Source organism: Mesoplodon mirus, assembly GCF_964341445.2.
Source record: "Mesoplodon mirus genome assembly, chromosome: 12".
NCBI classification, from domain to species: Eukaryota; Metazoa; Chordata; class Mammalia; order Artiodactyla; family Ziphiidae; genus Mesoplodon; species Mesoplodon mirus.
The window spans coordinates 72,476,093-72,491,584 of NC_138988.1; the positions used below are offsets into that span (position 1 = coordinate 72,476,093).

Consider the following 15,492-nt stretch of genomic DNA (forward strand, 5'->3'; position numbering starts at 1 on the left):
AAGCACAGCAGCTGCCATTTGTCTTGAAGCACTGGGGGAGGGCTTGGGGAGGGGTAGAGTTCCCACCCCCCGACCCCTGCCCCATCAGTGCACACCCTTAAAGCAAGAGATAAATCCTCCCAAGTCAGTCACTGCAGCTGGGCCCTGTCCTAACCAGCATCTGTGTGGTGATAAACCCTTGCCAGCCTCACGCTATCAGCCAGGACCAACAACCCAGGGCCATCAGAGCAGGAAAGCCTGGGAGGTGATCAGCACATAGATTAGGACACTGAGGCCCAGGGTGGGGCAGGAACCTGCACAAGTTCACACGGCCAGGGGGTGGAAGAGCCCAGAGCGGGAACAGGGCTGCTGCCTCTCCTGGCTCCCTGGCCTCCTACTAAGCAAGGTGGTGGCTTCCGTGGAGACTCTGCATCCTCCCATCTGCGCTCAGTCACCCCTCTTTGACCAGCAGTGATCACAGGCTTGCCCACAGGCCCTGGACAGAGGGCAGATGAAGTGCCCTGACCGAGGGGGCTGGGGCCTGGCAGCCAGCCAGGTTTGGCCCTTTCCTGGAACCCAGGCTGCTTTTCAGGCTCTGAGCAGCTGCCTGAACAGGGGGTCAGGTCAACTCCCCTGGGCCAGCATGTGTAGCCTAGGAATGATGGCAGGTGATCGATGGGGGTGGGAGGGAGCTGGCCACAGGGAAGGAGGGAGGAAAGAGCTTGCAGGGGTCCCTGGGCCCCTCCTCGGGGCTCCCACAGCACCTGGGCTCCTCACCAGATGGCGGCAGGCTCCAGGGGCTGCTTCCGCCAATGGGCTGGGGGTCCCTGAAGGCAGGGCCTGCGGCTCACTCCCCTCTGACGCCAGCACAGTGCCGGGCACGTAAGAAGGCATTCCAGAGAACATTTACTGAACCAGCAAGTGAGGCAGAGAGCTGGGGGCTGGGAGATCCCACCCTGAGCAGCTGGAGCCAGGGCCTCAGCAGTCAAGAACATGGAAGCTTATTTTCCTCGGATTCCATCTTACAATTAAATGCTCATGGTTTCTGCCTGACCTCGGGGCTTAGAACCAGCATATGGCAAGAGGCTCTGCTGGGCCACACGCAGCACTCGCCACTACCTGGGCATTTCCTTCTCATTTCCTCCCAAGGTCCACCCTATAAGGTAGGTTACCCTCTCTGTCTGAAGGCTTAGGATGGACTTTGAAAGTTACTCAAGATATACTACTAGTATGAGGTGCAGCTGAGATTCACACGTGGACACGTCATCCTTCAGAGATCGTATTTTGAACCACCTTCACTCATCCAGCAAACACCAGTGAGCCCCAGCTGTGTGTCAGGTGCTTCCCTAGGTGCTCGAAACACAGCTATGAACAGAACCTGCCCAGCTCCGTGAGAGCTTTCATGCTAGTTAATGAGGAGACAGACAAAAACCAACCAAATAACACCACGTGGTAGAGTAGGATCGCCACACTGTTTCTGTTAAAAGGCCAGACAGTAAACACTTTTGGCTTTGCTGGCCGTATGGTCTTTGTGGCAACTTAGCTCTGCAACAGGGGAGATATGTAAATGAGTGGGTGTGGCTATGTGCCAATAAAACTTTACTAATGGACAGTGAATTTAAAATTTCATATAATTTTCAAGCGCCACAAATGTTATTCTTTTGATTCTCTTTTCCAATCATTTAGAAATACAGAAACTATTCTTAGCTTGCAGGCCGCACACACACAGGTGGTGGCCCGGTTTTGGTCCATGGGCTGTACTGTGCCAACTCCTGGGAGACAGAGTAGCGGGGGTATGTGAGGGGGAATTTAGACAGAGCGGCCAAGGAGGTCTCCCCAAGGAGATGACACTGGAGCAGACCCCTGAATGAGGCAGGCAGGGAGCCCTGTGTTCCTGGCAAAGGGAACAGCATGTGCAAAGGCCCGGCAGCGTGAATGCAGCGGAGGATGGAGGCCAAGTGGCAGGAGAGAGGTCTCTGCGGTTGACGGGAACCAGATCACGCAGGCCTCCAAGCCCTGGTGAGGACTTTAGTCTAAATTTGACATCAAACCACTGGGCTCTGGCACTTACTAGCTTTGTGACCTTGGGCAAGTTATTGAACTTCTTTGTGCCTCAATTCTTTACAAAATGGGAATAATAATGGTATACCTGTCTCAGAAGGTGTAGGACTCTGTGAGCATAATGCCCGAAAGGAGTGTTAGCTTCTGATATTAATATTGGAGTCCAGCTGGAGGAGGCATGAGCGGGGAGAGGTGGTGACGACTTTTGTCAACTCACCCACGATGTCCACCACGTCCGGCCGAATGAGCGGCTCCCCGCCCGTGAGTCGGATCTTGTCTACGCCTTCTTTCACAAAGAGGCGGGCCAGGGTTAGGATCTCCTCTGTGGTCAGCAGGTCTGCCTTGGGGGTCAGAGGGACACCCTCCTCGGGCATGCAGTATTGACCTGAGGGGAGGGAGGGGACGTGGAGGAAGGAAGTGACTGCAGCAGTCAGGCTGTGATGTCACCAGTCCCCAACTCCCCCACCAGGCCACAAGTGTCTCCTGAACCCCACCCCAGCCGTGAGGAAAGACCCGGCCAAGTCTGAGGTGGCACAAACCCTAGGCCAGATTCTCTTTGGTGCTCACCACTCTCACCTACAAAATTTAACACCCCTTCCCCAACTGGCCTTGCTGTCCCTCAGGGCTTCAAGATGATAAATGAGGCTGACAGCTCGGCCTGGCTGGAGGCAGGGCAGGTCGAGACACTGGCCCCTCAGTGAGGGGCCGCTGGGCGGGGTCTGCCTGGAAGGCCAGGGCCCTGGGCCCATTCCTTCTGCCATCTTTCATCTCCTTCATTTCATCTGGTTTTGACAAACAGGGACCCTTCTCTGTGTGTCCTAAGGTGAAGGAGGCTGGGAGGTGCTCCCTGGCCTGGGCAAAGCTGCTCTCCTCTGTGGCTACACATGTTCTCACACCCAGTCTATCTCCTTCAGGTGATCATCAGTCCCATTTCACAGGCTGGAAAACTGAGGTACCGCCTGTTCAGGGCGAGGTAGCAGAAGGGGATAAATGAGGCGAGCCCTGGTTGGTGAGGGGGGCACCACCTCCTCCCATCAGTTCCCATGGTACAGGTTTAATCAGTACCAGTGGTCAGGATCCGATACGGGGTCATTTAGTCAAATCAGTGAAGGGTCCAGAATTGGCCTTTTAAGATGGAACAGATTAGGTAACAACATCAGAACATCAGTACTGCACGTAATGAATACTGTTTGGTTAAACATTTACTACACATGCACGTATTTACTGGGCCATGAAGTAAATATATTTCTTATTGTGAGCTACAGTGAGAGAAAGGAAGGAAGAAGAGAAGGAGGGAGGGAAGGAAGGCAGGACAGATGGACAAACACACTTAGGAAGTCCCTCCAGCGGTGGATCTGACCCAGAGCACTCCGCGTGGGGTTATGAAACAAGGAGTCCGTGTACTAGCCTGGCCCCAGACAACTCGTCTCATGGGACTGGGGTTGGGGTATCTTTATAGCTGGCATTGCTGCCTATCTCACTTGTTTACACCGTCCAGCAGTCTCCATGCCACGTCCTGAACCGTGGGGACCGCAAGGAAACAGGAGGGAGGGGAAAGAGCCCTGAAGAGTGGGAGATCCCAGGCCAACCTCAATCCTGAACCCAACAGCAATTCTGTTCTCCAATCTAATCCCAAGTAGAACCCAGCTTCCAGGATCATAAAACTCACCCTTGACCCCTACCTTGCCCCTGAACCCCACCTGGCAAGCAAGGAAGAAGGGCGGGTGGAGTTTTCTAGAAAGAGGAATGGGGAGGATTGAGAAGGATTCCTAGACGGGGAGTGATTTCAGGGGCTACTGCAGCAGAGGGACAGGAGCCCAGGAGGGCGACTCACATCTGAGGTTGCACTTCTCGGTAAGGGAGATCCGCAGGTAGCTGTGGCGCCGGCCGAAGCTGTCGGTGAGGAAGGCAGAGAAGGGGGCTGCATGCTCCCTCAGGAACCGCCTCCGTCCGGACGGCACCTGCGACAACAGGGGCTGGGGGAGAGGTGCGAGGAGAGCCCCCCTGGGGAGAGCAAGCCCTCTCCCCTCGCCCATCCCCTCCCTCCTCTCTGACACCCACGCACACTGCTAGCCTTTCCATCCACGTGGGCTCCGCAGTGCTGGGGGTCTGGTATTCTCTTATTCACAGGTTGGGAAACAGGCCTGGATGGAAGGACCTGCCCCTCCAAGGTCCCACACTCAGCCCCAGGGTGGAGGACCCCTGCAGGGGTGCAGCTGCCTACCGGCTGGGCAGCAAGGCACAGGGAAGGGCACTAAGTCCCAGCCAGGCTCCACCTCCTCCCTGTTACCCCTCCCTCAAAGGAAGCCTATCCGGGAACAGCCATCTCTAGCATCTCTTGGATGGGTCACTGGGAGGGCAGGTGCCATTTGGCACCTGGCAACTGCGCCACCAGACAAGCACGTCCAGAAAGGAGGAGGGAGACAGCAGGTAGCTGAGAGGGAGGGTGGCCTGGGACACGGAAGCCACCTGTCCAACCCAGGCCTCCCATTCCTTACCTTGAGCTCGAAACAAAGTCACTCACTGTGAGGGAGGGGGTGTCACACAAGCTGCCTCCCCCTGGCGGATGGGGGGCTCTCTGGGGCCTCCTCACCACCCAGGAGGACCCAACAGGCCACACCCCCAGGAGCAGCCGGGGGCCACGCCCAGCTGGGGAGGGTAAACCCATGGGGAAGGCTCCCCTCCCACAGAAGGCCTTGCGGGGAGGACAGCACACTAGGGGGACCTGCCGAGGGAACGAGGCCACCAGCCTCCAGGAAGGGAGAATGGAGGTGCCAGGATGGCCACCACACCAACCCCGCGCCCAGACTGCTTTAGTCCTTATCCTTCACCCACCCGTGGCCAGGAGAAAGGATTAAGGACCCATGGTTTGGGGTATAAGGGGAGGAGATTGCCCGAGGCTCCCCGAAAGGCCCAAACTCATCCTGGGGAGAGAAAGGAGGCAGCCGATCTCACCCTTTCCTAAATCTGAACTAGTTTGCTCTCTCTCCCCTCCCCCACCCCCCATTTAGAACACAGCCCTGGGTCATGACATGCTGATGAGATAACTGCTCCACAGAGGTTAACTTTGCAAGGCATCTTAAGGTTTCCAAAGAATGTTCTCTGTTCCATCCACATACCTAAAGGGATTATTATAACCAACTCTTAATGGGGTCCAAGAACACCCCTGGCAGAACCAGGATTCAAATCCAGGTCTTCTGATTCCAAGTTCTAAATTCCTTCCCCTAGTTGCATAGGGTGTGTCCAAGAAGGTACACGGGATGGTACATAGGGCGGGGAGAAGTCATTTCTCTAGAATCTTTAGAACAAAGAAATCATGACTGTGGTGGTCATCCGTGAGGTCTATGGATAAGGCTCTGGACTGGGGACACACTGGGAAAGTTCTCTAACTCCTCCAGGCCTGCTCTCCCAGCTGTTAAAAAAGAACACAGTTGTGGGCTAAGGTTGTCTTGCTGTAAAGGAGGGGGCTAGTCAGGACACTGGTAGGGAAACACCCAGGATTCTCATGATCTTGTAACCTAAGAAAGCAGGCCTCCAGCCCTCCTGAGGTCCAAGAAGAAGAAATATTTACTTCAGAGACCTCCTCAGCCCTGGCTACGTGTTAGAACCATCTGGGGAGTTGAAGAAACAAATTCTACTGGAGACCAGCTGAATTCAGATCTCCAGATGCTGTGTTTTTCACCTCTCCAGGTGATTCTAATGTATAGTCAAGGGCCACTGACTGACTCAGGAGGTAGAAGGGATATGAGAGAGAGCAGGGGGTGCTTCATGACTTTCCTGGGTCCATAAAACTGAGCTCGGTCTGCTCGCCCCAAGACCAGTTTGCCACATCCTCTAAGAAACCCTGCTCACAGCCCTGTGACGAGAAAGCAGCCGTCATTTCTCTGAACTGCAGTCTGAAATAATAACAGTGTTCCTCCTTCCCTACTCACCCCACTGCCTTTCCACCAGTACCCTTGGGGGTGGGGCAGGGACGCTTCAGAATCACGTGTCCCATCCCGGGACTTCCCTGGTGGCGCAGTGGTTAAGAATCGGCCTGCCAATGCAGGGGTCACCGGTTCAAGCCCTGGTCTGGGAAGATCCCACACGCCACAGAGCTACTAAGCCCGTGTGCCACAACTACTGAATCTGTGCTCTACAGCCCGCGAGCCACAAGTACTGAGCCCACACGCCACAACTACTGAAGCCTGCGCGCCTAGAGCCTGTGCTCCACAACAAGAGAAGCCACGGCAATGAGAAGCCCACACCCTGCAATGAAAAGTAGCCCCCGCTTGCCGCAACTAGAGAAAGCCTGCGTGCAGCAACGAAGACCCAGTGCAGCCAAAAAAATAAATAAAATAAATTTATTTTTTTAAAAAAAGAGTCCCATCCCCATCGGCCACCACAGTCCAGGAGCTCAGACACCTAGAAATCAGCAGCTATTCACAAATCAGTGATTTGTTAGTCCCCCCAGACCTCACCTCCTCACTTGCCAAGATGCCCTCCTCACCCTAATCTTCACATCCTGGGAGAGGTGGCTGGGTGAGGGAGGAGCGAAAATAAAGCCCGGAATAGGGAGCAAGTGCGAGGACCAAGGAGCATGACTCAGCAGAAAGCGGAGAGGGAGCCGAGGAATGGGGCAACCCGGAATGGAATTAGGCCCTCTGTTCTGGCCACGGGAGGGGCAGGCCAGATTTCACTTTTGAGACCTGCAGTGACCTTATCTAGATTCGTTCAGACTCTGTACAGCCAGTAGCTGACGCAGCCTCCTAAACTCTCCCTCTCTCTCTCTGTCTCTATGTCTGTCTCCGTCTCTCTCTCTCTGTGTCTCTCCCTCTGTCTCTCTCCCTCTCTCCCCGCCAGGATTGCAAACTCCTCACTTGGGTATTAACACACCTCATCCCTGCCTCCTCTCTCCTCCAACACTGCATGCCCTACTTTCCTTCTTCCGTTTTTTTTCTTCCCTTTAAACTCCCTGAAGGAAAAAATATCAGTAGCAGTCAAAGGAGCCCAGAATCCTGGGAGAATTACTGGGCAGATGAGACGGCAATGCCTCTTGCCCGGGAGGGGCTAGGACATGTCAGAAGTAGAACACCCTTAGGTGCTCACATTCCCCAGCCCCGGCCTGGACCAGGCTGTTTCCCCTGGGTGGGAAGCCTTCCTGCCTGACTCTGTTTCCCGGTGTCATAGCAGGTGTCGAACCACTGTGTCAATGAACAGACAGGCAGGTCCCTAATCCAGAGGGAAAGGTGGTGTGTGGAAAACCCAGTTACACTGGGGTTGCCATTTATTTCTAGGCTGGTCTCTACTGTCAAAATGGTTTAGCCTCGTACAGTGGTTCTCAGCTTTTGTTACACATCAAAATCACCTGAAGACCTTCTAAGACGTGCTGATGCCAGAGCCCCAGCCCAAAGGTTCGGACTCAACTGCTCTCTGGGATGGGGCCCTAATGGTTTGTCTGAAACGTCCCTGTTCAGCTCTGCAGCCCAGGCTGAGAACCACTGGCCCTGCCACACCAGGACCCAGTGCCATTTTAATCCGGGGTGATTTCGGTTCTGAGCATAGGTTTTGGGAGCAGGTAAACTTGAATTAGAAGCCTGGCTCTGTTACCAACTAGCTGTAGAGCTAGTTGCCTACCATTCTCTAAGCCTTAGCTTCCTTGTCCATAAAGTGTGGACAATGATCCTACCTAACTCAACCGGAGGAGTCCCTGTCACACAGTAGGTGTTCAGGAAGTGACTGCTCCCATTCTCTCTCTTTTTTTTTTTTTGCGGTACGCGGGCCTCTCACTGCTGTGGCCCCTCCCGTTGTGGAGCACAGGCTCCGGACGCGCAGGCTCAGTGGCCATGGCTCACGGGCCCAGCCGCTCCGCGGCATGTGGGATCTTCCAGGACCGGGGCACGAACCCGTGTCCCCTGCATTGGCAGGCAGACTCTCAACCACTGCGCCACCGGGGAAGCCCCCATTCTCTTAATCTAACTCCTACTTACAAACATCCATTCATCATGTATCCATGGAGGGACACTCGTGTGTGTGCTGTGACTAGTTTTCCCACTCCTGTCCGCTTCCCTCGCCTTGCAAAGCCCTACTCAATGGCAGAGGGCCCAAGGCTGGGGTTTCAGACCCGCTGTCACACCACTCAACGCAGGACAAGTGGGGTCTGAGCTTCCCAAGAACCACAGATACTAGCGCTACAACCAGGAACTAGGCAGCCTACCACATGCTACTGGTGATATCTTGTCTACCAGCCCAGTGCAGACTGGGATGGAGTGGGGAAGAGTGATAGGAAGGAGGTAGTTAAGGGAGGGACCCTGCCCTCAAAGTGCCTTCTCTAATATTCACTAAACTTGGGCCTTTGATCTGAATGATAAAGGCCAACCCCCAAACAGCTCTGGAGTGTAGACACTAGAAGAGCAGGAGAAAAAGAGCACAGGCCAAACCCAAATATCAGTGGCCCTGATTTACCTGCTCTTTGGGAGGATGTATACCCAGGGTGGCTCAAAATTAATCTCTATTAAATGAGGGGACCTGGCAAAGTGCCCAGCCCCAGGCTTTGACCTCCGCTCCCCCTCCAGCCCTACCCTAAGTGTAAGGTCTTCACACCTGTGGCTCCCAGCAAGGATAAGTCACAGTTCACTGAAACAAAGCTGTTGAGGAGCTGGGCAGGTTGCAAGTCCAGGCAGCCCCCTGAAAGGTCTCCTTTCCTTCCGCGTGTGACTGCCCTGCCCCGCCCTGGCCCTCCTCATGTACCAGTCCCTTCCTGCACAACCCTCTCCCACGTGTGTTCTCTCCAGCCCCCTGAACAGCTGGGTGCCTTTGCCTGGCACAGAGTTATCCTTTCCCCTGCCCCTGCCCCAAGGAAGCAGACCCAGGACCTGAGGCCAGCCCCTTGTCGTCCCAACAAAGCCTGCACGGAGCCTGAGAGGGAGAAAGAAGGGTGTAGTGCTTGCAACTGGGGGAAGCCCTCTCTTGCTGCCCCAACCAGGCCGGAGGGAGCTGTCTCCCCTACCCGCCTCCTCTTTCCACCTGCAGAAGCTCCTCGACCTGCCCCGGGACCAAGCCCAATAACCCCATCCACTGTCCTCACAGCCAGCTCCCTCCCCTCACTGCACATCTCTCCCACACCTACACCCCGACACACAGACAACACCCAGGGGCTTTCCCTGTCTCTCCAAGCACTTCCCATCCCAAAGCAGACCTCAGGGCCCCGTGTAGGGTATGGGGAAAGGCACCCTACAGGAAGGGAAGGGAGGACAGGGCTTCCAGATGCCCCCACCCCTGCTCCTGCCAACTGGCAAGCTGGGTGGATTGGTTGAACATACCTCTGAGATTCTCCTAAGGATATTCTGTGCCCTCCCCCACTGCGTACAGATGGGCTAGTCCATCCCACTGGTTTTAAAGACAGGAAGAGAGGGGAAGAGACAGGCCCCGGAGCCAGGTCAAACTGGGGGCAAAGTGAGCATGAAAGCTTGGGGCTCCCTGTCTAGTGCTCTGTCACGTGCACCCTCACCAGATCTGTTTCAAACAGCCAAGAACTACCTGCTAACTCTCCTGCCTGCAGAGCACCGGCTAAGCACTGTACCGAGAAAGGCAGGGGAGCACCCAGCACCCAAGGAGCAACCTGTCTGCTGAGGATAACCCTTGTGGGGAATGTCCAGGGTGGGAGGTCTGTGATCAGATAGTTGACAGAATGACTATCCTGAGTGTCCAGGTGGGAGGGGACTTAGGGGACACAGTATGTGGCCATGGCGGCAAGCATAATAATTGCAACAAACATGTGCAATACATGTGCACAGCATGTACATGTGCCAGGTTTTGTTCGAAGTATATATATATATAAATTATGTTAACTCCTTTAAGCCCTATAACCACCTTATGAAGTAGACACTGTTATTCCCATTTTACAGAGGAGAACACTGAGGCACTGAGAAGACTTGCTCAAGTTCACACACCTAATAAGTGGTAGGGCTGGGATTCAAACTGAGGCATTCTGAGTCCACCTTCTTACCTGCTAACTCTACCTGTCCTCATGGTGTAAAGGAAAGGGTAAGAGCAGCCTCTCTTCTACTCTCCCCACAGAAAAGAAGCAGGAGCACAAGTGCCAGAGTTTGAGCTCCGGTTCCCTTACTTTACAGCTCAGGGACTCCAGGGAAGTTAACTGCCATGAGCACCCTCACCTGAAAATACAAACTCTACTCACTTCACATGGTTTATTGTGAGGACTGAGAGAGACCACGAATGAAGCCAATTAGCACAGGATGAAAGGTACAAAGTAAGTTAGGGGCAAGGGGGAGAAGAAACTTCCCTTTTCCTGAATTCTTTAAAGATCTCTCATCTTTGCTTTCCCATTTTTCCCTCCACGAAGTTCAGAGTTGAAGGATACTGACAAACTTCTCCACCTCCCAGAAACGGGATCTGCTTATCTGAGGATCCCGGGGGTGGGGGGAAGGGAGGATCAGATCTGGAGAAAACAAGTCAGGCTGAGGCCCTCCCCTTGATTGAGCAACAGCAGGTGCATGATCTGATGAATCCCAGAACCTGAAGCCCTGAGCCAGGAGATGGGAAAAGAATGACCAGATCAGCCCAGAAAAGGTGTAACCAAAAAAGAGATGCTTCTCCCCAAATGATTCCCTGACAACATGGGCAAAACAAATTTAAAACTTCTTATGCCGGAAACCCCTCTGAGATGCTGTTAAGGACTGAGGGGGGCTATCCCAACCCTAAAGAGATAGCAGAGTCCCTAACCTGCAAGAGCCCAGGTCCTGACTCCATTATGCTCTAGAAAGAGACTGAACCCTCCTAAGGGAAATGAAGATGAAACAAAAAGAGTCAGTGAAGGACGGGTCACACAACCCTGTGACTACAAAGTGACAATTGACTACTGGCAGCACCAAGGTGACATTTTTAGTCAGTGCCACACTATTAAGTGGGGTGTCACAAAAACACCTGATCACACACAACCTCCACTGGGGGGCAGGGAGGAAAATGTTTAAAGAAGAGGTTGGGTGTGAAGCAGGGCTGAAAGGGGTACTAATAAGATCTCATTGGTCCCAGAGTCCTGCCGCCTGCTCCCCCATCTCTAGGAGTCACTCAGACCTGGAAGGGGGTTGCACGGATGGGTGGGCAGGGAGATTTTTAAGCCAGACCCCAAGGAGCGCCCCACCCCGCCACCCCTCGTTGGGATACCGGGTGAGACTGGGCAGTCTATCTAGAAAACATCATTCCACTCCTCTCCTCACCCCTAAATAAGCGCTGAGGAGTTCCTCGCTGAGGCGGACACCCCTCCCAGAAGCAGCTACCGCGGACGGGCCGGGGTGCTTCTGGGCATAAGGTGCAGCTGCCAGGCCACCCCCTCCCCAAGAAAGTGTGGATGCGGGAGGCTCACCTCCACGGCAGGGTGGGAGGGCTCCCCGGGGTGCGGCTGCGTCACCGGAGCGCCCGAGCTGCAGCTCCGGACGCTGGACCTCAGGACCCGCCGCAGCAACCGGGACACTGGCTGGGCCGCCATGAAGCCTGTCGGGCAAGGCGAGACTACACTGGGTAGCCGGCTTCGGGAGCACGCTAGCCCGGGACTCGCTGCCCCGGGTCCTCCCGGCAGGGGCGTGGTGGGGGCGGGGCCCGACCAGCCAATCGGTGAGGGCGCCGTGCCGCGCGGCCTTCTGGGAGTTGTAGTCCACACCCTCTGCTCCTATGCCAGGAGGCTAAGTGTTCTAGGCCTTGCAAAGCACAAGTTCAAACTCACCCAGAGATCTTGAGTCTTTTCCTACAGGCAGCTCTGGACTTTGTGCCAGTCACACCACGACCTAAGTGCTTTAGGGCCAGGTGAATGCAATTTAAGGAAGTACCAAAAAAGTGGATTATCAAGATAAATAATTTTTTTTTTTTTTTTTTTTTTTGCGGTACGCGGGCCTCTCACTGTTGTGGCCTCTCCCGTTGCGGAGCACAGGCTCCAGACGCGCAGGCTCAGCGGCCATGGCTCACGGGCCCAGCCGCTCCGCGGCATGTGGGATCTTCCCGGACCGGGGCACGAACCCGCGTCCCCTGCATCGGCAGGCGGACCCTCAACCACTGTGCCACCAGGGAAGCCCAAGATAAATAATATTTTAATGCAATATTTTAAAAAGTCAGGGACTTCCCTGGTGGCGCAGTGGTTAAGAATCTGCCTGCCAATGTAGGGCATACGGTTCGATCCCTGGTCCGGGAAGATGCCACATGCCGCAGAGCAACAAAACTACTGAGCCTGCGCTCTAGAGCCCAACTCCTGAGCCACAACTCCTGAGCCCGCATGCCACCACTACTGAAGCCCGGGCACCTAGAGCCTGTGCTCTGCAGCAAGAGAAGCCACTGCAATGAGAAGCCCACACACCAACGAAGAGCAGCCCCAGCTCACCGCAATTAGAGAAAGCCCCTGCGCAGCAACAAATATGCAACACAGCCAAAAAATAAACAAATAAAAATTTAAAAATAAATAAAAAAATAAAGTCAGAATCAATGCCAAAATTCTATAATGAACAAAATATCAATATTTTATATAAAAACAATAACATCCTGCATGTTTACGACTTACCTAACTCCCTTCACTGTTGTCTAGGCCCTGATTGTAGGATGGTCAGCTCCCTCCTTCAAGATACACTTCTCCAGGGACTTCCTTGGCAGTCCAGTGGTTAACACTCTGCACTTCCACCGCAGGGGCTATGGGTTCCACTTCTGGTAGGGGAACTGAGATCCCACATGCTTTTTTTTAAACCAAAAAAGTTAAAAAAAAAAAAAAAAAAAAAAAGATGCACGTCTCCAACTGTGCCCCCAAAGGAAGCTTACAATCTTGGCCTCTCTGTTTAAAAAAGTATGTAGCAAGAAGTCATAAAATGAGTGGATATCATCTTTGGAATGCTTCCTACACACCAAACAGCATGCTAATGACATGGAGGAACCTTAAATGCATATCACTTAATACTTACAATAATCCTACAGTTACTAGAATGTCAATTTCGCAACTTAGGAAACAGAAGCTTAGAGAGGTTGGGTAATTTTCCCAAAGTCACCTGGCTGATAGGTGGCGAAACTGGGGTTTAAACCCAGGACAATATGATTCCTAAAGTCAAGATTCAGTATGTATCAGGAATTGGGAGGGGTGCGGGGTGTCCCTTTCTCTCTCTCAAAAACAAAGAGCTATAGTCTTTAAGGTTTTTCATGGAATGCACACTCAGTAATGAGTCTACGTACTAAGAATCTTAGGCTCAAATAGGCCTATCTGTTGTATCCAAAACTATCACCATGGAATTGCAAGAACCAAACACTGAATAACATCATGGGAAACTCACCTTTAGTCTGATGCTAAAATCCTAGCTTTTCTGAAAGTCTCGTTGCGTTTGTACAAGTCAGTTGTAGTCAGTTATCTTTTCCTTTCCACTAGTCTATCAATTCTTCAAGACCAGGATCTACATCCTTATTTCTTATTATACACTTGGCAGCTAGTATCTTTCAGTCAAAGTTCAGACAATACATGCAGGGGGTGAGAGTGCGTCTGAGTACATTTGAGACAGTAAGACAGGCCTCACAGAAGTCTATTTGTAAAGGGCCCCAGGACCATGGAGGACTGTTCAAGCTCTGTCCATGGCTAAGTTGGATGCCTGTCTTCCCTCCCCCACCCCCCATCCCAAAGGATCCAGGACAAAACTTGGAAACAACCAAGATGTCCTTCAGTAGGTAAATGGGTTAATAAACTGTGGTACATCTAGACAATGCAATATTATTTCAGTGCTAAAAAGAAATGAGACATCAAGCCATGAAAAGACATGGAGGAACCTTAAATGCATATCACTAAGTGAAAGACACCAATCTGAAAAGGCTCCCTACTGTATGATTCCAATTACATGACATTCTGGAAAAGGCAACACCACGGAGACAGGAAAAAAAATCAGTGGTTGCCAGGGCTTAGTGGGAAGGGATGAATAGATGGAGCACAGAGGATCTTTAGGACAGTGAAGCTACTCTTCGTAATATCACAGTGATTGTACAGATCATTATTCATTTGTCCAAACACACAGAAGGCACAACACCAAGAATGAACCCAATTGTAAACTATGAGCTTCAGGTAGTTGTGTTGTGTCAATGTAGGTTCATCAGTTGTAACAAATGTACCACCCTGGTGCGGGATGTTGATAGCCAAGAAGGCTGTACATGTGTGGAGGCAGGGAGTGTGTGGGAAATCTCTGTAGCTTTTTCTTAATTTTTCTGGAACCTAAAACTTCTTTAAAAAATAAAGCCTTTATTTAAAACAATCCAGGATTGGTTTTCTGGGCATATGCCTGTCACTGCCTCTCTCTCATAATAGAAGCCTCAAGTATCCAGCCCTCTATACTCATTCAGATCTCTCCTCATTCTATCAGTAGCTGTGGACTCTCTTTGCAAATTTAGGCATTTTAATTAAGCAATGAAATTTTTTAAAGTTTTGGAAAATATTGTTTCAACAATTCCTATAATTTCTCCTCTTTTGGACCTTGTTCACGATGTTCTCCATTTGCCTCTCCAGACCCACTCCCTGACCCTCCCCACCCTGCTCTGGGGACTAGGACATTGATGTCTACCAACTGCTTGGATGGCATCATCCAGGCACCCTTGCCTCTGGTTTCCAGATGGATCTGGCTAGTAGGAGGCACAGGCAGGAGATTAGGGAACAGAAAGAGAAGTCAGAGTGTTTATTTCTCCTGCCTGTTTTGCTGTTGTTTGGCACTGACTATGGTTTTCTACAACTATACCTGGCATTGCATGGCCCTTCTACCATAAGTCCAGCTCTCATCAGGTCGAACAACACCATTTCTAGCCATTACCCTTCAGGTTTGGGGGGGGGGGTTGGCTTTCCTCTGTGGATGGTCACAGATGCCTCAACATCTGTGGGCACTCTAACTCTGCCCACACCTCAAAAAAATGGTCCCTTCAGAAACCCCAGCTAAGTGTGCTGTCTGTTTCTTGCTGGTTCCATGACTGATAAAGGATTCAAGGACTTCTCCCTCCCGTAGTACCCTAGATTCACCCTTGTTGACAGTGGTAATTACAACAGAGTAACGCCACTGAGCCACCAGGGAAGCTCCTGTGCCTCATCTTATATTTAATAATCCAGCAAAATCCTATTTGATTTTTCCCAACTACCATCCTGTGCAGTACATAAGACAGGCCAGTTTACTTTTGAAAATCGAAGAAGTTATTTGCCCAAGGTTAGGCAGTGAACTTGCCAGTGAGGACAGGCAGCCAGATCTTCCTGCTGCCAAGCCAGGCCTCTTCCCAGTCTAGCACCTGTCTTATTCACAGATGCTTGCCCCTCCTTGACTGCTCTAGGAAGGGAACATGTCACATGCAGTGTTCTCAGCCCAGCCAATTTTGGCTGTGTTCCAAACGAGCAGGAAACACCTTCTGAGGGGTTTCTAGAAATATCAGCCTTTGATACTCTTTGTTTCATTTCTCCACCCCGATAAT

At 52.3% G+C, this 15,492-nt stretch overlaps 1 protein-coding gene across 5 annotated transcripts in view; it reads right to left on the reverse strand.

Moving 5' to 3' along the window:
* MOCS1 (molybdenum cofactor synthesis 1) overlaps window positions 1-11,610 on the reverse strand; it is a 36,831-nt gene extending 25,221 nt beyond the window's left edge. For 4 of the 5 annotated variants that reach the window (XM_082638195.1, XM_082638193.1, XM_082638192.1 and 1 more), the window contains exons 1-3: window positions 11,405-11,610; window positions 3,875-4,001; window positions 2,258-2,425 (exon numbers count right to left, since the gene is read on the reverse strand). In XM_082638195.1, the coding sequence (XP_082494321.1) occupies window positions 2,258-2,425; window positions 3,875-4,001; window positions 11,405-11,527 (418 nt within the window). In that variant the 5' untranslated portion in view covers window positions 11,528-11,610. Of the gene's footprint in view, window positions 1-2,257; window positions 2,426-3,874; window positions 4,002-10,764; window positions 10,893-11,404 lie in introns of those variants that run through there. The other variant, XM_082638194.1, reaches the window with a different exon arrangement.
* Window positions 11,611-15,492: the final 3,882 nt, after the last annotated feature.